The sequence below is a fragment of the Python bivittatus genome, unplaced genomic scaffold (assembly GCF_059951505.1).
Source record: "Python bivittatus isolate LINGU-HERP-01145 unplaced genomic scaffold, Pbiv_v1 ctg000190_np1212, whole genome shotgun sequence".
Taxonomy (NCBI): domain Eukaryota; kingdom Metazoa; phylum Chordata; class Lepidosauria; order Squamata; family Pythonidae; genus Python; species Python bivittatus.
The window spans coordinates 17,972,549-17,998,340 of NW_028277042.1; the positions used below are offsets into that span (position 1 = coordinate 17,972,549).

General features: G+C 43.8%; 1 protein-coding gene across 3 annotated transcripts in view; it reads left to right on the plus strand.

The window, feature by feature from the left end:
- Positions 1-8,312: 8,312 nt before the first annotated feature.
- Positions 8,313-25,792, plus strand: part of LPCAT2 (lysophosphatidylcholine acyltransferase 2) — a 28,863-nt gene continuing 11,383 nt past the window's right edge. Inside the window, exons 1-8 of one of the 3 annotated variants that reach the window (XM_088136161.1) lie at positions 8,313-8,656; positions 17,319-17,458; positions 19,460-19,677; positions 19,772-19,884; positions 22,114-22,174; positions 22,439-22,497; positions 23,306-23,340; positions 24,201-24,255. In XM_088136161.1, the coding sequence (XP_087992287.1) occupies positions 8,444-8,656; positions 17,319-17,458; positions 19,460-19,677; positions 19,772-19,884; positions 22,114-22,174; positions 22,439-22,497; positions 23,306-23,340; positions 24,201-24,255 (894 nt within the window). In that variant the 5' untranslated portion in view covers positions 8,313-8,443. Of the gene's footprint in view, positions 8,657-10,778; positions 11,589-17,318; positions 17,459-19,459; positions 19,678-19,771; positions 19,885-22,113; positions 22,175-22,438; positions 22,498-23,305; positions 23,341-24,200; positions 24,256-25,792 lie in introns of those variants that run through there. The other 2 variants (XM_088136160.1, XM_088136162.1) reach the window with 2 other exon arrangements.

Consider the following 25,792-nt stretch of genomic DNA (forward strand, 5'->3'; position numbering starts at 1 on the left):
AAAGACTAGCTAGTACTCATCAAAGGGCTAGAATTACGTGTGAAATGTACAAATTCAGATTGCAGATGGAATAAATATGAAGGGGAAGAGGAGCAGCCTGGATTCATTCTAGAAGAGGTCTAGGCTAGTATTTTCCTGAATGGGATTTGGTTTTACAAGCTGGAATGCACCATCTTACAATCCTGGCCAGCATCCTGAAGTTTTTCTGAGTGTGTGCCTTGGAGTCAGCGTTGACTCCTGGCGATTGCCTGGACAAGTCCCTGCCATTTTCTTGGCAAGATTTTAGAAGTGGTTGGCCCTTGCCTTCTCCTTCCTAGGGCTGAGAGAGAGGGACTGGCCCAAGGTCACCCAGCTGGCTTTGTGCCTAAAGCTGGACTAGAAGTCACAGTGTCCCAGTTTCTAGCCTGATGCCTTCACCACGACACCAAAGTGGCTCTCATTCTGAAGCTGGGGCCAGCGAATGAGTGTTCTGCAGCACTGGCAAAATCGTGACCGCAGGAGATGTGACCGGCTGAAGGTGGTACAGAAGGTCTCCATCAACAGGATGCAAAACAAAACCAGTCGTGGATTGACTAGGAGGGGCTTGCTGGTTGCTGACTGGATAGCAGCTACTGGTGGGGAAGCAGATCCTAACATCAATAGTCTGTCCTCATGTGCTTCAACAGTGCTGACGTGACCTTCCTCCCTTCAACATCCATAAGGACCGACTTCTCTCTCTTTCATTGTTCTGCAGGCAGTGAGGCTGTTGCCAGTGGGTTGGCTCACTTGCTATCTCTATGCGCAGGCAAGGTATAGCCTTTCTGCCTCAATGCAAATTTTCCACAGTGCTATTCCTGTGAATCATTGTAGAAATTGAAATGTGCAATGATGGGGGGGGGGGGGGAGTGGTCACAGCTGTTTATTTGTAGCCTCCTGCCAAGGTGCACACTGGCCATACCTTCTGCTGGCTGTCACTGGGATACAGGAAATGCACTGGATTAATCTGTTTCTTGTTTGATGTCTTGATTTAGAAGGGGAGAGTGTTGTTCCCATTCCTCCATCATCGTTTACACACTGCTCAAGGCGTGTAAGGAGATTAGAAATCTTACTTGATTACTTTCATAGCTCATGACTCAAAGTTCAACCAGTCCTTCTCCTGTGTGGCTCTCAGTCCCAGCACTCCCAAAGGATGTGAGTTTGGCTCCCCAGTATTTAGGAAGTTGGTAAAAATACTTCTCTTTTGCCAAGCTTTTAATTGTTAATTATTTTAATGACGGATGTGAACACTGGCTTTGATTTTATTTATATTAATTATCTTTCATGTGTAGTTTGCATTACTCTTTTATTGCTATAAGCTTGACTGTTGGGATAACTCAAAAAGTGAGATAGCCATTCAATAATAAACAAAAACGATCAGTGTAATCCAATTAATTAATCTGGAAATAGTTGGAGGACACTTGGTGAAGACCACCGAGGCAAAGATCTGACTTCAGTGTAGTTTCCCAGTCCTCAGCTAAAATCCTTCCCAATGGGTAACATTTTCTCCCTTTTTTCTTCATGCCAGCCAAGATAAAACATGCGTATCAGAGCAGGGTGAAGAAGTCAAGTCAACAATCAACTTTCCTACCCTCCTCCAAGAAAGTCAATAAAGTGGGCATTGTTTCCAGGAATTCTCTTAACGGCTTGTCATTGACCAATACCGTGCCTCAAGATGTGTCTCCAGAGGGAAGGAAATGGGCTCATTCCAGACGATGACTAACCTGTTTGGCTACAAAGATCCTATTGCTGGAGCCAACATAAACCTCAACTTTGAAAGAATAATTAATGGTAATAATGCACAGCCCAGGAACTCAGCAACCGGACAAAGATATCTTTCTAACTTACGTGGCTCCCTCTTTTAGCAAAGCAGGCATTTCAGTTCTCTTGGATTGTCACAGTAGGTATGTCCTTGAATTTCCACGCTGTGCAGCTGATTGCATAGCTTTGCCCCCCCAGGGGTTAACAAGGACAAAGACCACCCAGTGCAATTAATTGTCACAAATTCATGAGTCTGACTGTACCTGCTTTTACTTACTGTTCATAGCTCACCCCATATCGACCTGCAAAACTATACAAAACCCAGTTAACCTTGCAAAGTCTAAATACCCTCAACAATTTCACCTTTGGAATTGTGGATTCTTTTCCAGAAATGTTCTGAACTCTCCAAATCATCATTTCCCACCTCTTGAGGATGCCTGAATTTGGATTCCTGCTCTGAGCACTCATCCTTATCAGTTTCAGGATTCTGCAATTCTATTTGTGTATTTCAATATTTGATATCAAGCACAGAAGGCTTGATTTCTGTAGCACATACGGCATGTTTCTAAACATGCCTTCCTTAATCTAGGGGCTTGCAGAAAAGAGGAAAACTACAACTCCCAGAATTCTCAAGTTGTTTTTAGACCAGCCTGACATCCTATTATCCCGTTGTTTGTGCTCAGCTCACTGGCCCAGCCAAGTAAAATGAACAAACAGTGTCATCTGCAGGACTGATAAAAGATTGCAGCTTTGCTTTCTGGCAACATGTGGGATTTGCTGCCACTGTAAAGGGCAATGTTTCTCAACCTTGGCAACTTGAAGATGTGTGGACTTCAACTCCCAGAATTCCCCAGCCAACCATGCTGGCTGGGGAATTCTGGGAGTTGAAGTCCACACATCTTCAAGTTGCCACGGTTGAGAAACACTGGTACAGGGCAATGTTTCTCACCTGTGGAAACTTCAAGATATGTGGACTTCAACTCCCAGAATTCCCCAGCCAGGGGAATTCTGGGAGTTGAAGTCCACATATCTTAAAGTTGCTAAGGTTGAGAAACACTGGCAAAGGGCTACAGCCCACCCATTTTGAGAGCTGGATCTAATGCTCTATAAGTGACCCAAGTTGGTTGAACTTAAGTGGCGAGTTTTGGATGTTGATGTCCCAAAACATAGATTAAAAAATTTACATCTCTGCTATCACAAATTTGTATGTACTTTTTACACCCTGATATATTTAATTATATGTTTCTCAGTGAAGGTCCTTCACAGTAGAGCAATCTGATGACCTGCCCTTAATGGTCCCTACCCCTGTACACTACACTACAGATAGATATCATAACATTCCTTGTCAGGATCTCCTTTGCACATGCAGACAATATTGAGTCTGTGACACCTGTGTTGCTAGACTGCCCCGTATATCATGCCTGGTGTTGTGATATTATTGACCCACTCATTACCAAGTCTTCTCATCTGTCAGAACCAACAATTATAGTTCCGTTGCTGCAAGACCACTGCACAGAAACATTGAAGGAAGTCACAAAATTCCTAGCTATAGCTATGGCCGTTAGAAACTGGTGGGTTTGCTCCACAATCAGGTAAGCCCACATTCTTTCTTCTTCCTCTCTCACTTTCACAACTGTGGACTGCTTTGCTCCTCCCTCCAATCAGTGTAGCAAATCCTGATACCTTTAATACCACGTTACTCCTAGCTGAGTTTGACCTACGCATCCAGTTGACTCTGCTGCGCTCTAAATGTTGCTGGTGCTTTTCTTTTAGTTCTTTCATTTATTGTAAATCTTACTTCCCCCCTCCTTTGGCTGTTTATCAATCAATCAATCAATCAATCCGCAATGCTTCAACACAACCTCTAGATGGCGTCTACTTCCAAAGCAAAAGATGCCAACACAATGAAATGCATTTGAAAGAAATGAAGTGCGCACCTGAAGTACCTATCAAGATCCAACTGACCAAGTCGTTGCCTATAAACACTAAGCATATTAAGGATGACATTGCAGGCCATTATATTACATATTTAATTGAATTGCTTGGGCTGAAGATGCCTTTCTTGTTTTAATTAGACTATGATTGATTGATTGATTGATTGATTGTTCACATTTTTAGCCTGCCCTTCCATCATGGAGCACAGGTGACATTTAGAACTTGCCTCCACTTTTACAACAACACTGTAAGGTTTGACTGGGAGTTCGATGTTGATCCAAGATGTCGATCTCCTTGTGGTTTGAACAGTCACAAGGATTAGAATTTTGTTCTTTTTTATACATTTTTTCTTTTTTTCTTACATTTCTTCTTTTTCTTTCTTTTTTCTTCTAGTTTGTCTTAGCTTTTATTCAAAACTTTTAATAAAATTATTTGCAAAAAAAAAAAAGAGTTTTGCTCTTTCAAATCCATGTCCTTCTCACTTTGGAAATGTGAGCTTGTTATTGCTAGGAAAGTTACTGTGCATTCATTTGGTGATAGATAGGTGGGGGATAATATTCTTTCCTTTAAATGATAAAATGGACTAACATAACAATATACTGACTATTTTATAGAGCTATTATAAACAGTTTTCTAAACAATACATAACATGGGTTAAAATTGTCACGAATAATACTACAATTTATAATTTAATTTTTGAAGAATTTGGGATAAAGCAATTGAAGTAAGCCACTTCTACTCTACAATCTCATTGCAAAATGGTATTTAGCACATTCCATGTCTAAATGTTATTATTTAATTGCTAAGAGTGAAGATATTCCCTTTCAAGATTTTCAAATGGCTGTTGCTTCTCCACCCACCCCCCATCCCTAATTAGTTAGAAATCTGCTTGAGACTCCCTTTTAATTCTTTAAGCTTCTTTAATTTTTTTCCTGTTAAATTGGGGAGGGGGGCTGGGGGCTGGCTATTACTAATTGAGAAAGAAATTTTGAGGTTGCAGTTGGGACTTTAATTGTAGTAACACGTCAGAGTGAATCAATGGTGTAAAAGAAAGTAGTCCAAAGAATTTGTGATGTTTCAACCTATATACGATAAGATTTTCCATCCTCTGCTATAAATGGGCCTTCGTATAAGTTCAGAAACCTGAAGACCTGTAACCCTGAGTCTCTCCACTAATTTGCTACAAAAGTATAATTTTCAACATGATAAAAAGGATGCATAATTAAATCTACGGGAGGCAATCCTACTGAATGTATTTAGTGAATGGGACGTGCATTCAATGAAACTTGGTTAAGACACATTTCGTTTTTTCTGACCTGGTTCCATCCACTTCTTTTCCGGTTCATTCCTCCAGAATGTCTAAAGGCTGCATGAAATAGGGCATGCCCGGGAGGTCTAGATTCTGCCCAAGCAAAGCTTAGGTAGCACCCTGAACAGCACCTCTGAGGTTCAGCAGGTGGGCTTCAGGCGTGGAGCTCCCCCAAGGGAAACTTGGAGCTGAAAGGAATCTTGCCCTGTCTCGGGCGCAGGGGGCAACGGGTCATTTAAGGTCTTTTCCTTGCCTTCACATGTTAAAAGGCTTAGAAGGCTGCATTCCTTGGGCTATTACTTTCAAGACACCCATCAGGAAACTGAGGCATCTGCCAGCACTGGGTATAGGACATTTTCTAATACACCTAACAATCAAAGGGGACAGTGGGCAATGCTTGGAGCTGAAAGGCAAAGATCTGAAATGCCACACTGATTTTGGACCAAGCTTAAAGAATCCCTTTGCTTTGAATCAAGATGGTCAGGAAACAGCAAAGGCAAAGGGCCTGTGTTCACAGGCTTGGCCAGTTCAGTTACAAACCCGGTAGCTGCATTCATGCACCATGCCAAATTGGTTAATTCTAACCTTGCTTCATTTTTCTATGGCTTAGTCTGTTGGGCAGAACCAATGGATTCCCTGAGGATTCCATGCAAAGGGCAAAGCTAGATAGAGACACATCCAGAAGGGGCTGATGCTCTCATCAACATGACAAAAGGAGCATCATCTTCATGGGACCAGCTCTGCCCCTTCATAACCTACATGTGATGTTATGATGTGCAATCCAAAAGGGCACTGATGCCTCCTTCATTTGCTTCCTCTTGAGCCCCTGTGGACACTTCTGGCTAAAAACAGATTTATTTCTCTCCCCACCTTGTCCTCCTCCTTCCCCTGACATCTTTTATCAACAGTTGGTGACCACCAACACCATTGGTTCTTTTGATGTTCCTGTATTTGTTGCCTTTGATGGTTGACTGAGAAAAAGTAGTACAGTGTCTCCTGCACTGCGGTTCATCTCCACCACTGTATATGCCACTTCAACTGTTCTGGGCTACACACTTCCAATTTGTAATAATTATGCCACTGGCACCGGAGGAATCCTTTTTTACTGATGGCATTACTCGCAAGGCCACAGCATTAGTTTTGGACGTATAGAGCATTTTTGTCAAGTCAATAACATTCCCCACATGTTATTATAATTATACTCTGCTGGTGTTGCTGCTAATCGTCCATAGCTGCTTATTCAATAAGCTTACAGTTGTGTGGAAAAGTTTAGGCACCTCAGGTCAAATTGTACATTCCAGCAAATTCCTAAGTGATTTGAAGCTGGGCCAACCTCTTTCTGCAAATTTAAAAAGAGATCTACTACTTATCTGCAGTTGGTTGCAGATCCTAAATAAGAAAACAATGAACATGGCAGGTGCTGGTGTTTCAACATCCTTTGTGTCAACAGTTTGGCAGAAGCATCCCCTTTCAAAACGTTCCAGTCGCCTTAAGAGACTTTCTAGTCTTGCTTCTGAAATTTTTCCTACTCTTCCTTGCAGAATTGAGGCAAGAAGGCAGCAAAGAGTTATATTTTTACAGTCCAGAAATATAGCATGGGAGGAAAACCAGTTGTCAGATGAATGGGAGCGTGTACATCAAATTGAAACATGAGAAATTTGCAACAGCCTTGGAGCTAGCTTAATCTCCAGTTCACACCAACTTGTGACTTGTTATCAGAACATTTCCGTGTCAACACAAGAACCTGTCCTGAAGGATGTCTTCTTCCTGGCATTTGGCACCCTAAATTGCCCTCCTTCCTTTGATCTGCTTCTTCTCCCTAAGACAATTCTTTTCTTTGTAAATAGTAGCTAGCAGAAAGGCAAGAAGTAACCCAAGACCTGTTACTTATATATGTTTGCATCATCCTTCCCCTTTTCTGAAATGTATATCAGTGCATCTCTTTTCTTTGCAGAGGTATCTCTCATTATCTTTCTGGTGGGATCCCCTCCAGTACGTCTGTTCGATAAACACTGCAATGGAGCTTTGGTTATTTGTTTTCTCCTGCGTTTTGATTCCACAATTTGGCAGAAGCAACCCCTTTCAAAATGTTCCGGTCACCTTAAGAGACTTTCTAGTCTTGCTTCTGAAATTCTTCCTACTCTTCCTTGCAGAATTGAGGCGAGATAGCAGCGGAGAATTACATTTTTACCATCCGGATATCTCGCAGCCGATAAGCAAGATGCATGGGCTCAGATTCAGTGTGTGTGGTTATTTATTATTTACTTCCTTTTGGCTGATTTCGTTACTAAGCATTATTTTTTTTTTAAAAAAAGCAACCTTGTTATTTTAGGTTTTCTGTTTTTGCTCTTGGAGGGCTTTTTAAAGGTTTTTGTTGCGGGCTGAAAGGCAGACGATAAATGTAATGACTATATTAATAACACACAGGGGCACTTCTTGGTGCCTGCAACCAGGCGTAGCCACTACCATTGACAACTAATCTTGAAAAGAAAAGAAAAGAAAAAACAGGCCTAAGCTGCTTGAACAGCTATTTTTAGCCCCGCTGCCTGAATCAGCAGAGAGCCAAGTGCCTGAGAAAGGGGACAGCCCTGTTCTACTTCCTTTTCTGCTCACACCTAAGTGTCAATTTTCCAGAGTTGCATGTTATGATCCTCAGCAGCAGGTCAAATCCAGAGAGGAAATTGCTGTTTTCGGTTGCCAACCAGTCCCAACCTCTCATTCTCCGCTTTTCTAAAGGCCTCCCATCTGGACTGTAAAACTCCAGAGGAGGATTTGCAGGCAGAGAAATCCTTCCTCCTTTTTTCTCTCCCATCTCAAAATCCTAAGGAGTCCGAGACGGGGAAGGCAAACCTTTTGGGCTCAGCAGGTCAAACATTTGGGAAATGCCTAACTCAACTCTGCTGGCGTGTGCCCCCCCCCAACCAATGAGAAACCATTCTTGACATATTCACTTATTTAAAAAAAAATACAGTCAATATTTAATATTTAAATATTATTTATTTATTATTAATTAATTATTTAATTATTAATTAAATATTTAATATTTAATATTTAAAAAAAATACAGCCAGCCAGCCAAGCTGGCGGGGGAATTCTGGGAGTTGAAGTCCACCCATCTTCCAGCGGCCGAGGTTGAGAAACACTGGGCTACACTGATGGAGGATTTAAACTGGGGAAGGGAAGGAGAAGCCCCTTCGCTCGCCCTGCCTTCCCGACGATCCAAAGAGCGACCTCCTTTCGCCCTCGGGGGCCTCCCCTGGAAAACCCCAGGAAACCCCGCCCGACAGGCCGAGAAGCGGGGAGCGGACTTTACCTTTCGCCCCCCACCTCTGGCGCGGCTCAGGTCGAGGTGTGCCGCGCAGGCGCCTCGGGGCCGGCCAGGGAGGGGCCGTCGCCGCGCGGTCCGCGCCTCTCTCCGCGCGCGATGACTCGGTGCCCAGAGGCGGCGGCGGCGGTGGCGACGCTGCCCAGCGGATCGGCGCCCGGCGACATGGCGCGGCTGCCTTCGCCGCCGGAGGAGCAGCAGCCGCCGCTGCCGCGGCTGTTTCTGCTGCCCAGGCAGCAGTCGCTGGCCTCGCCCCTGGTGCTCAACCCCTTCGTGCAAGAGACGCGCCTGGGCGCCAAGGAGAAATCCTGGGTAGGGAAGGAGCGGGGAGCGGGCGGGAGGAGCGCTGGACCAGCGCCTGAAGACACCCGTGGCGGGTGTCTGTGTGTGTGTGTGTGTGTGTGTATGGGACAAGGGGAGGGGACCTCGGCGGGGACGGGGGGGCGGTGCAGCCCGCGCCCCAGCCGGAGCGAGGACCAGAGCAGCGGGCGCGTCCCGCTGAACTGCCTCCCGCGGGATGCCTCCCGCGTTCGGAGCTCCGCTGCAAGGCGACAGAGCTGCGTCCGGGGGGCGAGCGGCGGGGGCTCCCCTTCCCCGGGGCTTGCTCGCGGGGCGCCCAAGTCTCGGAGCGCCGGCCCCGCGGAGAGGAGCCCGGGCGGCTCAGCGTCTCCGTGGAGCGCGACGCGGCGCTGGCGGCGAGCGAGCGCCTTGCTGCGCTCCACCTGCCTCGCCCTCGGGCGACTCCCCGGCCGCCAGGCGTCTCGGGACTCCCAAGGAGCGGGCCCCGGGGCGCGAGGCGAGGCGAGGCGAGGCTCCCGCTCGGGGTTCCAAGCTCCGGGGGTCGGGTTTGCACCCCCGGGTGCTTTAGGGCGGTCCTGCATCTGAGCGGTGTGGAGTTGTGTCGGGGAAGAGGGAGGGAGGGAGGGAGGCAGGCCTGCGAAAGAGAGACATTCTGGGCTTACAGATCCTTTTTCTGCTTTGGGACGGTTCCTTTTCGGGGGCGGGGAGGGGAGGCTTTTAATCAAGCACAAAGCTGAAGCTGGGCGGGGCGGCGCTGGGTTCTTCGGCTCTGCCCAGGAGCAGCCCTCCCACCGTCTTTAGAACATAGAGCTGGGTGGGGGTCTAGACTCATAGAGCTGGGTGGATTCTAGTCACAGCACTGGGGGGTCTAGGCTCAGGGCTGAGCGGGGTTCTAGAGCCATAGAGGCGGGTGGGTTCTAGAGTCATAGAGCTGGATGGGGGACATAGAGTTGGGTGGGGTTCTAGACTCAGCTGGATGAGGTTCTAGAGTCATGGGGCTGGGTGGGGTTCTAGTTATGGGCTGGGTGGGGTTCTAGAGTTCATCTAGAAATTCTTGCTTGGGCTAGGATTTCCAGGGGAGAGTGCAGCCCCCCTGCCCAGCACCTCTGAAAGAGGAGGCTTCTACTTTGGCTTGGACGCACTCGGTGTGGGAAGAGGGGGGTCAAAGACCACAATAAAGTTCACCATCCTGTACCATCCTGTGCCACCACAACAGTTCCCAAGGCGTTTTCAAGGGGTCTGGTTCTTCCCTGTAGAAAAGTCTTCTAAAATTTTAGCTGGAATGACTTGGTTCTTAGGTCTAAGTCCGCTCTGTGGTCCTTGGGCAGAACAACTTTACAGATATTTATTTATTACTTTGGTAGGCTGCCGAGCTCCCAATGACTCTGTCCTGATAGAGACTGTGGTCAAATCTTAGGGGTCTTTTCTCCTGATCTTGTTCAGCCTGCCTTTTTTTTCTTTTTCAGTCCTCCCTTGCAGGATTTGATTTCCACTTTTGTAGCAGGATAGGGCAACTTTCCATTTCCAAAGTGTTTGCGTTTTCAAAGATATGGCCTTGTGCAAGAACCTGCCAGGACGCTTTGCTAGAATTTGGTCCAACATTCTGTTTGGTTTTTTTTCCTTAATAATCCCAAAAGCAGCATCCAACAGAGATAGATTGCTTCAGCATGTGGAGGTTCCATATAGTGATTATGATTAATAGCCTTTGATTCATCTCACTGCTGACTTGCAAGAAAGAAAGAAAGAAAAAGAAAGGGAGGGAGGAAGGAAGGAAGGAAGGAAGGAAGGAAGGAAGGAAGGAAGGAAGGAAGGAAGGAAACAAACAAGCTGGTTAAAGCAAGGATTCTCCTGCAGCTTGTTCATGATGGAATTATGAGGATGGCTGCACCTGTTGGACTTGTGCCTGAGGTGAACCATATAGTGATTATGATTAATAGCCTTTGATTCATCTTACTGCTGACTTGCAAGAAAGAAAAAAAGAAAGAAAGAAAGAAAGAAAGAAAGAAAGAAAGAAAGAAAGAAAGAGAGGGAGGGAGGGAGGGAGGGAGGGAGGAAGGAAGGAAGGAAGGAAGGAAGGAAGGAAGGAAGGAAGGAAGGAAGGAAGGAAGGAAGGAAGGAAGGAAGGAAGGAAGGAAGGAAGGAAACAAGCTGGTTAAAGCAAGGATTCTCCTGCAGCTTGTTCATGATGGAATTATGAGGATGGCTGCACCTGTTGGACTTGTGCCTGAGGAATTAGTACAGCCTTTTTCTTTCCAAAGAGCTCTCCCCTCTTGCCCACTGTTCTTGCAATGCTATTATGAAATAAGCTGCTTTTCATACAATTTTAGAGATACGGAAGTGAATGTAGAAAATGCTCTTGCTTTGCTGAAGGAAGTACAGAAGGGGAACAGAACTCGGATGCTTAGAACAAAGCTCTGAATTCCAGAGGCCCTAGATTAACATCTTCATGTTATTTTTTAAAATTCTGATAGAAGAAGGAGATTTACAGTAAACTCCACTGTATAGCCCGCTCAGCAGTTGTCTCTGATCATGGATCGCTCTCTGGCTTTGGTATTTATCTGGTCTTACCTTCCACATTTCTGAATTGTAAATGTTCTTCAGACTTCCCCTTTTGCAAAGGTTTATATTCCAGGACAGGATGTTCCTAGTTTAGCAGCAAAGAGAACTTATTAAACAAGAATTGCAATGGAACCCCCTCTGTCTTCTTTCGCTCCTTTAGAGCAACTCATTCTCTATGCAAGTCGCACATCAAATCCTGGGTTATGTTTTAGTTTTAATTAGTTTATATGGAGAGGGCCTCTTCAGTTGTGCTGACAGCTAAGATTTATTAGCTTCTCATCTCTGCAGGACAGGATTTCCCATCTCTTGTACTGAGATCATCTTGTACGGAGTCTGGTTCGCGGCTGAGCTATACAAATACTAGCCTTATTCAGAGCTTCCAGAAGTAAGGTGTCCTTTATTTATTTATTTTTCATTTCCTTGGCATGTGACTCGAAACTTTGTTGAAATAACAGCTCTGTAGAAATTCCAGCAGGGAAATTGTTGAAAGTAAAGCATGGATGAGAATACGATGAACGCTTAGCATGGTTCAGCATTACGGCAGGAGTCAGACGGTGATGCGTAACGTCCCCTTGGCCGGTCCGTTGATGAAAATATGAAGAATGCAGATGATGGTGCAAGTGGTTTGTTAGTTGGGGGTGTGAACGTACTTGTACTTCTCTATAAGGAAACACCACATTATTAGCCAAGAATGCAAATAATGGGCAGGAAATGTTTCCTAGGCTGGAGTACAGATCCGCAGCTTAATTTATCTAAGAGGCAGCTTTATTTCACAGGGAAAATGGAGTGAATAACTGCAGATTGTACATATATGGCCAAGAAAAAAACCCTAGAGCAATTAGATGAATTTGTGTACTTATGTGGCATATTGTTGGGAAAAAGATGGAGAAATGTTAAGACGTGTAAACGCTGCTCAAAAGGTGGGGTGGGTCGTAGGTGCTGTGTTGTAAGGCATGGAAGCTCGTTGAAAGGAGTGAAGATGGCTATAGGTAAAAGCACACGTCTGCTCCTTTTGCAAGACAAACGGAGACTACTTTTGCCCATTTTCATCCACGTCTGCAAAGGGAATTGCCTGTGCTGGAAATAGGACAAACAGGAGCAAACAAGGTCTCCTCTAATGCTGATGCAGGGAGTTCAGATTGGAATGTCTCCAGGACAACAACTCCCAGGGATTGGGGACAGATGGCAGGCTTGGGAGGAAATCCTGATGTCAGCTCTTTGAGGCAGGCCAGGTCAGGAAACAGAGACCACAGGACATATTAGAACACTATTATATTGATCGAGCTATAATTACAGAATCTGGAAAGCCTGGCAGAGTTTCTCATTCCTTCTGTCTTTATACCAAAGAGAGTCAAGGCTGGCCAATCTTGAGTTTCTTTCTCACCCGCTCCTGTCTTTCTGGGCCAGGCTGATATTTTTGTCATGGCTGCTGCCTACCTTCTTCAAGGTTATCTCCGTGCTCTTCTACACCCAGCGTTTGCAAATATATTCATTCTCCCCTATAAAAAAGTCTTAGAAGAAAAGATGGGGGAGTCCACTCCCCCCCCCACAAAAAAAATGTCCATGCGAATGCTGCTATTTTTTTTGGTAATATTAGTTATACATTGCTGGGGCAACTCAAAACTACAGTTGGGTAGTTTTAAAACATAGAGATTTAATTCTCCTCTTGAGTTTGTAGTTTTCCCCTCTGTGTTGTTTGGCTTGCAACTCTTCTCAGGGAACAGGTACAACCTGATATTCTAAGAAAGGAAGTTGACATTTTTGATTGCTTTCAGATTAGTCTTTGCTGCTTTCTCCCAGAAGGTTTTAAACTCTTAAAATCTTGCCTGCCGCCCATCCACAAAGTCATGGGACCAATTTAAATATCTCACATTGAAGAGAAAGAGAAAAAAAAAATCTCTTTAATACATAAATACAAAGAGGGGGGGAAAAACCACCTTTTTTCTTTTGTATTTATTTAATACAGTATAGACCAAAAATTGCGAGTGGTTTTTGTCTGCTTGCTTGCTTATCAAAGAGACCTTATTGTAGACCAAGGATGGACAATTCGTGCCCCTTCGTTTTTTTAAGTTTTTATTCATTTTTAGCAGCTCCAGTACCCTGTTTCACTGAATCACTGAAATTCAGAAGCACAATTACCAAACATGGGTGGCCTGGTTTTCTGCTATATTGAGGCAGGAAACTTAGAAAAGCTATAATGTAAGCTCCAAATAGGCTTAATATAGTTTTTTTTTTAAAAAAAGAAATCATCTCTTCCATTGACAGCCTGTATTAAAAGGGGAAATCCCAGCCCGGTCCCTAATGAAACTCACTCCCATTGGCACTTTCCTTCTCCCCAATATTAATGCAACCACCAACACTCAAAAGTTGCTCAACCCTGGCCAAAAATACAATTTGATATGCGAGTTCTAGCTTCTTAGCTTGGCAGATGGGACTTTAAAGAAAACTCCCTGCAGGTGTCCCAGTGAGAACCAGATGAGCTATTTCATTTACCACCAGGTAACAATGCATAAAGAGCTTTCCTTCACAAGTGTAACAGTCTGTGGGAATGACCTTGGGAGACAGGAGGAAGAGCTGCAGACTAGACAACGGTCAGATAAGAGGCTGCTGAGCCCACAGAAGGAAACGGGGGTGTGAAAAATGTCTGAGAAGGGACACTCCCTAGTTTCTTGGAGTGTAAAGACGAAGGGGGAGAGATGTCCTTTCAGACTTGCAAGATTCTGTCAATATAACCTTACAATAAAGATAGAGCTAATACTTCTGGATGTGCTTCTTGCCTGGACTACCTCACAAGGCTGACAGCATCTGGCTGGCAGTAGCTTACAACCAATAAATGCTCCTTCCTTTCTGCAAGAATTATCCTAGATGCCTTGGGTGATCTTACCTCCTTCTTTCCTCTAGTTGCAAGATTAGTTTACTGTAATTGAGGAATTGCCACATGGCTGATCCCCTGTGGCTTAATTCCTGTAACTCCTCGGATGTTCCTTTTTGCATTGTGGGGTTTGAGCATGGTAAGGTCATGTCTTGATGGGAAGGGAAGGGAAGGATCTGTTTCGAGAACTCTGTAATCGCTGGGCTGTTGTGAATTGCAAGTAAATGTTCCGCTGTCTATTGGGGAAATAAACTCCAAGTGGTTTTTCCTTTCCAGTTAGAGCAGTGTTTCTCAAGCTCAGCAACTTCAAGATCTTTAAAGAAATCTTTAAAGAATTTATATTTGAATTTAAAGAATGTATCTTTAAAGAAATTTAACGTCTCATAGTTGCTGAGCTTGAGAAACACTGAGTTGTAGAATGCCCCTACTTGCTTAAAGGGATGGTGCAGAAAAATGCGGCCAGGTCAAAACCAGCCACAAGCAAGTGGGTATCCTGTTCTGAAAATGCCTTCTGGACATTGCAGGAGCAATGCAGTTCAAAAACGGTCTTTTGTACTCCTAAGAAATGGTAGTTTCTTGCAGCGAATTTGTCATCTTCTCAGTTTTGGAACACACCCTTTGGCATCTTTCAGTCCTCCAGCCTGGTATCTGAAGTTTGTTTTGTGGGCACTGGGCAGATCTGAAAAGCTCTCCCAGGCAGAAGAATATTTCATAACTTCCCTGGTGAGCAATCTGCATTCCACTTAACAATATCCTCAGAAGCGCGTCATCTTTGAAGGAAGGGAAAAAAAGAAAAAAAAAAGCTGTTAGCTGCAGGTTACAAATAGAGATGGTAGACCTTGCAGGGATACTAATTGCTCTAGTTTGTGATTTGGCACAGAATTAAAGCTTCAGCCCACTTGTCCCTTTGCAGTGTACCTGTTTTGTACCTGTTTATAGGAAGAAAAGTGTGATTTAATTTAATATTTAAAAAATAGATAACCCTTACTATCTCAGGTTATCTCTTCCCATATCTGACATTTTTTAACCTGGAAGTAAGGAACATCAGGTCCTCCTCTTTATGTTCACATTGCCACCCTGGCTTCTTCATTTAGCCCAACTTTGAACTGAACTTTTGATGTTCAGACCCTTACTAATCACTGATGACATTTCAAAGAACCAACCTTCCTTCCTTCCTTCCTTCCTTCCCTCCCTCCCTCCCTCCCTCCCTCCTCCTTTTAAAAAAAGTTTGCAGTGAATTAGTAATACATTTCTACAATGCATTGTCTGTCTTAAGCATTGCAGAAAAAGTCTTTTTTGCTAAGACGTTGGTGCTGGGTCACATATGAGTATACTTTTAAATTAATATTTAATGTTTCTGACATTTGCCAAGTGAAACCCTATCCTGAAACAAAGCAGCTTACTATTTATGAGTGAAAGGTTTCTGAAATTTACATTAAACCTGCCCACCCGCTTCTGCTTCACTAGAGTGGGTAGCATTGAGTTACTGTTATTAATTAGGACATTATTTTCTATATCACTCTGCAACTGGTTAATGGATTAAATCCTAACCTGAGACATTAAAAGTTACTTAAGTTTTCAAAGTTTTTGTTCACCCTCTATTTACTCATAATCTCTCCTTCATGAATTCCCCAAAGCTCTGGTTTTAAAGCTAGTGACCATCACTGGATCTTGTGGCAAGGAGTTCCATCCATGCTGGGTTTTGAGCTATAATAATTAATTTTCGCGTGCAAGTCATCTTTTGGTGTTTGGGTTGTTGCATCACCAGCATTCAGATGTGATGCGATCAGACTGTTCATTTCATCCGTCCCTGAACTTGGTTCTCATTCTGTCATATCATCCAAGGAACTTCCCTTTTTAGGAAAAACAAACCAGGCCTGTTGATTTGTATTTGAAGTGCTCTTGAGAAAATATGTGTTCAGAAATACTTGGTGGTCAACTGTTTCCTCTTGTTCAACCAAATTGATGGCTCTTAGCCCAGAGGCATTGCTTAAAAGATGAGTTTACACAAAACACTTAGCCAGATCAGTGAAAGACCCAGCAGCTTCATTTGTATAACATGCAAAGCTTGTTAACGAAAGAAGGGAATATCTGTAGCTCAGGGTTGAACTGTAGAGTCCTTGGGGATCTCTGAGCTTGGTTGTTTTCTTGCAGACATTTCATTACCCAGCTAGGAAACATCTTCAGTGCTAGATGTTACCGAGACGGGTAATGCCAGCACTGAAGATGTTACCTAGACGGGTAACAAAACGTCTGGAAGAACACAGCCAAGCTCAGAGAACCCCAAGGACTCCACAAAGCTTGTTAACTTTAACTTTGGTTATTTTATAATTCAGTGGATAATATCAACCTAGAACAAGTTTTAATCCAGCAGACAAGTTGAAACAAGTTCTGTGAAGACAGCCAGTGTGTCCTAAATGAAATATTAGGAAAATGGCTGGACCTGGGAATCTCGCTTGGGTTTGAACGATGCCTCAACAGAGCTTGTAGCCAGTGATGCCATCCTACGGGGATTGGGAGCAATAATGGTGGCAAAACAGGGAGCATACATTGGCTCAAGGAATCTTGGGCATGGACTCTTTTTCTCTGAGGAACTGGTGTCAGGTCTGAGTGAATGTGCTGATTGGATCTTGCTGAAGGAAATAAGTGTCATGAAAAAGGAAAGCTTGCACTTTCATCTGAAGAGAGACCATATCTGGTGGTTTGCACCAGCCTTGAACTCCTCAGCCCTTGGAAGTACAGAGTAGACAGTGATATTGGAAATATGGACCTTGGTGGGCCAGAAGATAGCAAAAAATGGGGATTGAGAAGAGAAATCCTGTTCCTGACTCTCTCTCTCTGCAAAAGCAGCTTCTTCCTTCCATGTATCCCACTGAGAAAGAACTTCCAGTGTAGGACAACCCTTGCCTTGGCCTCAACACACAGCATATTGACCAGTTTTCCTACTCCTCCACTGTGGGCTCTATCCAGATTTGGCACCCCACAACTCAGGTGGAGTGTATCCTTCTGAAAATGCCCTAGTCACATCTGGGTCTAAATCTGATACTAAGGCAAACTCAAGTTTCTCCATGTTGCAAAAGTCAAGTGCAGTAGACTGAGTTAGTTAACCTGGATCTTATCGCTGGATTGGCTGGAAATGATACGACTGAGATTGTTCCCTGATGCACATTGTCAAATGTACAGTAAGTCATGAATCCCAGAAGTTGTCCAGATGTCTTCTTAACTTTGTCACTTCTTTCCCAGGCTTTCTTGTTGGGCCTTATTCTTCTCCCTCTGCGTGCTGTGGGCATACTGCTCCTTTTGTTAATGGCCTGGCCTTTTGCGGTTCTAGCGACATCCTGGATCCCTGAAAAAGGCACGGTGCCCCTTCAAGGATGGAAAAGGTAACACGGTTATGGAGAATATCTAGAGATTTTAATTTTTCTTTTCATGAAGGCATCGCAGAACGTGTGATAGTTAAGGTAACTGACTCATGGAATATTTATTATCAGCAACATACTTCTTAGTTTTCATTCTGCCCTGAAATGAAACGTGATTCTAAGGGAAATCACCTCCTGCTTGGGTTTGTACACATCGCTTAGGAACCAAACGGTGCTCAGAGGCCTACAGATAACAAAAGAGATCTATCCAAATTCCAACAGTGCCTACTCCTGAGTAGAACTGGATTAAAAGCTCTCACCAATATGCCATGTTGGACTTAATTTTTCTTATTTATAGCAAGCAGAACTCAAGGCTTGCAATGTCCTATTCTTGTCCTTTGGGTTTTGAAAGTTGGGTGAATCCGCACGACTCTAAGCTTCCTTTTTTTCATATCGAAAGATGTGTGTTTCAATGCTAGCTGACATGTAGCATTACAGTACCAAAGTACAATCTTGAGTACAGGACTCAGGTTTCCCTACGTAACACTGCTTCTAGGAGGGGTTTCACCATTGCAACCGGAAAACTAAATATAGAAAAATGAGTCTTCTGCCTGGATAATGAAATTGCAGCGAGGAGGAAGAAGCAGAGAGATGTCCTAAGCTTGTGACTTCTTCCCACCTTCTGGGTTTTGAGATTTCCTGCTTCAGCAGCCCCCAACATGACTTTAATTGGCCAGGCCAGCATAATGAATAGAGAACATAACTTTCTCACCGAGTTTAACAATAGCTGTTTTCTACCCAACCCTACAGGAGCATGATTGCCCAATATGTTTATCTGGCTAGCAGAGCATGGTAGCTGCTGTCACGTAACGGAGAAAAAATTGAATGACCTGTTTGATGTTTCCTCTGTGAGGTAGACAGACTGAGTCATTCCTCATAGTTTCGCATCCTGTTAGTTTCCTTTGCTGCCCGGTCTTGTAACCAAGGGCAAATATTGACTTTATTATTTGCCCTGAATTCTACTGCCTTGTTTTATAGTGTTATTGCAACTGCGCAGTTTTCATAATTGCATGGCTTTATGAGTTTGTTTGGGTTGTGGGGTTTTTTTGGGGGGGGGGGTTAATAGTGTGGTTAGACTTCTCTTTAGCCAAATTGATGGAGCAGAAAGAGATGGGGTTACAAGAATTCCACCAACTAAATGGCCATTAATATTGGTAGAAATTTTACTTTTCTGTTTTTATTTTCAATACTTCGAGCTTCGTAAATAATGGAATGTTAGTCATTCTTGAATGGTATGATGTCAACACTACTGCACTGAAATCATACAAGGTATCAAGATTTGTAATATTACCATAAAAGAAAAAAAAATCCAGCAACTGAAGTATTTCCCACTTATTCAGAACCAACATTTCCTCATTGCACATTAGAGAAGAAACTTCTAAAAAATTGTCTTTCTAACAATACTTCTGTGATTCAGTAAGACGGCAGGTCTTTCATTCTTAACAGAAAAGCTTGCAGCTGGCTTTTAACACAATCATCTCTAATTTTATTAGCCTGTGAACCAAGGATAACACCATCTGTCTTTCAAGCCTGGTCTTCTCTCCTTACTCTCAAAGATTGGAGAGTTCATTGCCCCTCGTGTCTCCCAGGAAAATCTTCTGCTTGAACCACAACCCATTTTGTTTTCCTGATTGGTGCCTATTATTACTCTGTATGTGTTGAAATATATTGATTTTTGTAGGTATAAACAGACAGCATATGACGGTATGCTGAGATATCAACAGGCAGAAAACCCCACACCCCTTCCCACTGATTCGTTGCCTCGTTGGGTAATAAAACGTCTGGAAGCCCCACAAACTCCGCATATTGATTTGTGTGTATTTTAACATGAGTCACGGTTATGAACTTCAGTCACTGGGAAATAATCACCTGCTGGAATGATGCCCCCCCCAGTTGAGGATGAACTTAGGAAGAATGGGTTAGGAATAAGTAAAGCAACAAGTATCTTTTTTATTTCTGTGCAAGGAGAGTATCCAGCACCGCCCTTGTCTTCTTCGGCCGGGCCTTGTTCTTCATGATGGGCTTCCATGTCAAAGTGAAAGGCAAAGTCGCCAGTCCTCAAGAGGCACCAATCTTAGCAGCAGCCCCACACTCAAGCTTCTTCGACAGCATCATTTGTGTCGTGGCGGGCTTGCCCTCTGTGGTATCCAGGGAAGAAAATCTCTTGGCACCCATTCTTGGCAGTAGGTGTCTCAGCAAAACTCAAGTGTGTGAACCCCTTTCCTACCATCCTTTCTCTTCCCAGCTGACCTCTTTGCAAATATCTCTTTTCAACAGGGCTCCTTGATGCACTCCAGCCTGTGGTGGTCTCCCGAACTGACCCTGATTCACGGAGGCATACTATCCATGAAATAACTAAGCGGGCAACCTCAGGAGAGCAATGGCCTCAGGTACCACCTCCCATTTCTTCAGCTCAGCCATTCTTAAAGCTCTCAGGACCTTTGGAAAGTTTTGGGTGAAGGCAGGTTCACTTTACTGCAGAAAAGCTGAGCTACCTTTAGAAGAAACAGTTTGGGAATTGTTTCAAATCCTCAACGGCCAGGTCAAGCTGAATCTGCCCATTTGGTTTTCTCCAACATCACATTTCCTTTATACATTTGGGTTCCTTCCATCCCGTTTGCAAAAATAGGATAAGTTCGGGTAAGTTCCTGCATGGAAAAAGCAAAAGAAATGGTATTATGTAATGATGGGTATTTCATTCCACTTCGTATGGTGGCATTAATGTGGTCATGCATGGTGAACCTTCTCTCATAACTAAACTGAAGGTGTCATCAGCAGATTGAAGTGGATTAGAATTGGACATTGTTGATCATTTGCATTGTCAGCTATTGGGGTAGTGTCATCAGCATAGCCCGGGTTGATGTGTCTTCCTCCAATTTTAAATCCAGCTTCCCTCAATATATATTCAACAAATAGGTGGAATAAATAAGATGAGAATATGCAGACTTGTCACACTCCTTGGCCAACTGGAGCCAGTCTGTTTCACCATATTCTGTCCAGACTGTGGCTTTACGCCTAGTCTAAGCTGAAGACAGGTCATCCTGGAGAACATCGATCTATGTAGTTCCCGAGTTGACACTAATTTGATGGTACTTCTCAGCTGCTCAACCACAGTTTGTTGAAAAAGCTACGGTTGGATAGGTTCAGACATTGTGCTGAGCCAAAAGCAACTGAATCTTAGTGTGATACACAAATTCAGCCACGTTTAGTGGATGGGGCCAATTCTGGTTTATTACCCAAAGCATGGATATGTGTAAATCCAGATGATAGGTCTAAATATGCCCACCAAAGTCAGGACTCTGTTATGCCTGCTAGTTAAAAATGCCATTTCTTTTCCAGAGGGTATAAGATAGAATGGGAATTGTAGCTTAATGTATCTGGAGGTTATCCCTTAGGAGAAATTGGGTGGCTTGCTAATTCATGTCTATAGCTGAAAACAGCCTGAATTTAGAGCGCCCTCTAGTGGCACGAAAGGATTTTACTGGACTCTCCCAGTGTTTAAACTTTTCGGTAGCTAGATAGATGAATAGATAGATATAATTAAGAAGGCCCTTTGTATATATTTGCAGTCAAAACCTAAAACCAGTGTTACTATAATCAACCATTAACAGCCTGTGTATTTCAAGGTTTTTTAAAAAGCTGCCCCAAAGCTCTTTCTAGAAGCTTTCCAGAAACTTCTAGAAACTCTAGGACTCCTAGAGTCAATATCTTGACAACCATGGATGAATCTCCTGGGATGATCTTAGCAATGGTGGGGTGGATGGGATCAGATGGAAGGGGTTCCCTCAAGCCATCTAGAATCAAGTGGACTATGCCCCAAGAGCAGAAAATGGGATCAGGTTGCTAAAGATCTTGGTTAGATCTTGGTTTATACAGGCAAAAGGACCAGTTAACAGGTGAGGGCACATATTTTTTTAAGCCTCATATGTGGAACGGAACTCTGTCAGAGGGCAGAAAGCGGATATTTTATCTTCTAAAAAGACTTGGACTGTTGACACCCTGTTGTAATGCAGTGTTTTCCAATGTCTTTTAAAGGAGAGCAGAGCCAAACTGAGTTTGATTTGTAGGGAAAGGAAACTTCCATCAAGTGTTGGAAGGCAGGCAGGACACAGAGATGGGTACCTAAACTGCAGGTAGCCAGATAAGGACTCCAAGTTCCTTCATCTCCAGCAAATATAGCCACTGGCAAGAAATGATGCGATCTCACATTCAATAGCTTGGTTTGCAGTTGTCCACCTTCTGGAAGATCTAGAAATGTAGGACAGCGTAGCTACAGCTAAACAAACAAACCTTCAAAGTAGGTTATGGTTTAGTCTGTACCAGAAATTCCAGGAATTAATTGTCCTCCTCTAGGAGTTGGATTAATCAGCTTCCTCAGCTGCTATTTTTTTTCCCCACAATTTTGTGAAAGAATCATCACCAATCCAGGCCTGAAGCAGGAATTGCCAAATTTGCAGAACAATGAAACATTAATGACATCTCTGTGTTTCTGCTTTACCTCCTTCCCTCCCTCTCTCCTTCCTTCCTTCCTTCCTTCCTTCCTTCCTTCCTTCCTTCCTTCCTTCCTTCCTTCCTTCCTTCCTTCCTTCCTTCCTTCCTTTTTCTTTCCTGCATTCCAGGTATTGATTTTCCCAGAAGGCACATGTACAAACCGATCATGTTTGATCACTTTTAAACAAGGTGAGGAAGGCTTTGCTGTATAACTTATTTTTGAAAACCAGAAGGAACAGTTAAGTACGCATGTCAGACATTTCCAAGCAACTCGTTATGGATGTCATGGGGGAAATAGAAAATGGGGGACTTGGTGAAATCCAAAATGGCATTTGGGGAACTTTCGTCGTGTTCATTTCATTTCATGGTAAGAAGATATTACATACTTTCTGTGAGTGCTGGAGTCTCAAGCCAGAGATACAGGCACCTTCAACAAACTACTTCTATTTTCAGGAGCTTTTATTCCCGCTGTTCCTGTTCAGCCCGTGCTAGTTCGATACCCCAACAAGTTGGTAAGTTTTGAATTTAGATAGAGGTTCTCTCTCGAAATTCCTTTGCACACTTTGGTGACCGGTAAATTAGCTCAGATGTAAAGGAGGCAAGATGAAACGTGAATTTCAGTTGAGAAATCATGCTTGTCCCTTTCATATATCCATCACTGAAGGAATGATTAACCTTCACTGCTTGTGTGGACATCATATGGAAGCATTTCCTTCTATCATGCTGGCTGGGGATTCTGGGAATTATCATTCTAGTACCGGTTTTTGATGCAAAAACGTTACCATCTTCCACTAACTTTATTTCAGAGGACGTGAGAATTTCGGAGAATTTCAGAGAAATTCTCATGGGGGAAGTGTGGGGTTCTCGACTGACGTAGTGACCCATTGGCCAAACGTGTGTGTGAATGTCTTGTCTTTCATTCTGCCATTCCTTCCCGAGTGATTTCTAGCCTCCTTGACTTCTGACATTAAAATTCAATCACAAATGACCACATCAGGAGGGAATTCCTCCTGGGGAGTGGGGGGTCAATAGCAATGCAGCTGTTATTGCTAAGAGAGAGTCCTGTCTTTAAAAAAATGGTTAGAGAATTTCTTTGTCCATAATCCAGCAAAATTGCCCACCCAATCTTTCTGCCCTTAGATTTGGTGGAGACCTTTAAAAGCTGTTTGGGGCTAGCTTTATTCAAAACACAAAACCACACCTTCCTCCTCGTCATAGCCTCCAGCTTGCGACTGAAAAATCTTTACTTCCTGGCCTTGATTCATTTTGTGATCATATGTTCTAATAACTTCTCTCTCTTTTTTGCTTTAATTCCTCCAGGATACTGTGACATGGACCTGGCAGGGATACAACTTGTAAGTGAAATCCTGTGAACATAAATGTTCTTTCTAGAGACTTGTTTATGTCAGGCGGGGTTAGTTGAGTGCAACAGTTTTGAGCATTATTGTCTTTTTAAAATGGTTACTTATACCACATCAAAGGATTTACAATAGGAGTTGGAGATGATGATGATGATGATGATGATGATGATGGTGGTGATGTACTGTATAGTGGTTAAAATGCTGGACTAGGAGTTGGGAGGCTTTAGGCATGGAAGCTGGCAGAGTGGTTCTCTCAGTCCTATAATAAAGAAAATCAAGAAAACATATATCTACCAATTGGCAGTGGACCAGCATCGTAGATTATGGGCCATAACCTTAAGACAGTGTTGTCCAAACTTAGCCACTTTAAGATGAGTGGACTTCAACTCCCAGAATTCCCCAGCCAGCATGGCTGGCTGGGGAATTCTGGGAGTTGAAGTCCACTCATCTTAAAGTGGCCAAGTTTGGACAACATTGCCTTAAGAGGTCTTCATTCTGCAGTGAACTGATTTTGGGGGATATCAGTTTGCTGAGTTCACTCAACCCACGCATTCAAAATTATATTGTGATTTAATATATGGAAAGGGGAGGTGTCAGTGTCAACTGTACCTTTGCCCCTCCATATGGATTGGACTACAGCTCCTTTGAGCTGAAGAGGCTAGCCATAACAAAAGTCTGCTTCCCAAGATAGTTGTGCACAAAAATAGGTATGGAGCAGGTCAGTTAAAGATAAAGGAGGTGGGTGATGTGTAACTTCTAAAACGGCGGGTTAGCTTGCTTTCAAAACCGAAGCCTCAGAGGAGTTAATCTGAATGCATCAGAGCAACCTTTTAAATCTTTTAATTCTTTTCCAGCAAACAGGCATTAGTACTGACTTTGTGCCAGTTCTTTACCAAAGTTGAAGTGGAGGTAAGAAGAAAAGAAAGGCGGTTGTTCGATCTGGTGAAACAGAATAAACTGCATCCGTTTCTCGCTTACCGGTTTTTCCTCTTCAAGAAGAACTCTACCTTCTTGCAGACAGTTCAGCACGGGCTGATTCGCTTTGTAACTAGGACTGTGTAAAGCTTCAGGTCCAAAATTCTGCTCTGTTTCGATATCTGTGTGCTAAGCCCCCCGTGGTTTATGGGAGGGCCTACGGCAAACCTTTTGCCATATTTATACGAAAAGAAATACTGTGCAGTGTGGTTAAACCACGTTTACCATTTGGAGCAGTGTTTTTCAAGCTTGGAAATGTTGGGAGGTGTGGACTTCAACAGCCAGAATTCCCCAGCCAGCATGTTGCCAAGTCTAAAAAGACTTTAGAGTAAGTCCTTGGCCTTCCTCCAAAGTTCAAATGCATTAGAGGAGGTTTGCATGGAGCTGAGCTGGCTAGCGTTTGGTCCAATATATTGCGTCTCCTCCAGGTCCTGTATTTTGGATGGCCAAATATTAAGCATGCGCAAATGGAGAAGATGACTACTTCTGCACACATCTGGTTTAGCAAGCTCTTTGATCTCAGCAGGCTAGCTCAGCTGAGAAGAAAACGTGTATCTGAACTGTAATTCAACAAAGGTCCTTGGGCATGCTTTTTAACAGCAAATGTGTCTCCCTTGGTACCACTCAGACGGTGGCTGATTTCATTTTTGAAAAAGGATAGTTTTGATTTTTATGAAAGCGTGGGGTTACCTGGCATCAGCCTGATTTCTGTTTGTAATTTCACAATAGCACCTTTTTTTCTATAATTGTTATTAAAGATTTTATTTGCAATAGTAAAAGCAAATGCAAACTAAACTGAGGAAGGAAGGAAGGAAGGAAGGAAGGAAGGAAGGAAGGAAGGAAGGAAGGAAGGAAGGAAGGAAGGAAGGAAGGAAGGAAGGAAGGAAGGAGGGAGGGAGGGAGGGAGGGAGGGAGGGAGGAAGGAAGGAAGGAAGGAAGGAAGGAAGGAAGGAAGGAAGGAAGGAAGGAAGGAAGGAAGGAAGGAGAAGGAGGGAGGGAGGAAGGGAGGGAGGGAAGAAGGAAGGAAGGAAGGAGGGAGGGAAGGAAGGAAGGAAGGAAGGAAGGAAGGAAGGAAGGAGAAGGAAGGAGGGAGGAAGGGAGGGAGGGAGGGAGGAAGGGAGGGAGGGAGGGAGGGAGGAAGGAAGGAAGGAAGGAAGGAAGGAAGGAAGGAAGGAAGGAAGGAAGGAAGGAAGGAAGGAAGGAAGGAAGGAAGGAGAAGGAGGGAGGGAGGAAGGGAGGGAGGGAGGGAGGGAAGGAAGGAGGGAGGGAGGGAGGGAAGGGAAGGGAAGGGGAAGGTAGGCAGGCAGGCAGGCAGGCAGGCAGGCAAGTACTTATTTTGTTTGTTTCTTGCTTCAGTAATCAATTAGATTTTCAGAACATGGTGCAAAATAACACATTTTTTAAAGAGCATGCTTTCTTTTATTAAGGATGCAGCCCCCTCTAGTGGCAGATAGCTTATCTTTCCTGGCTG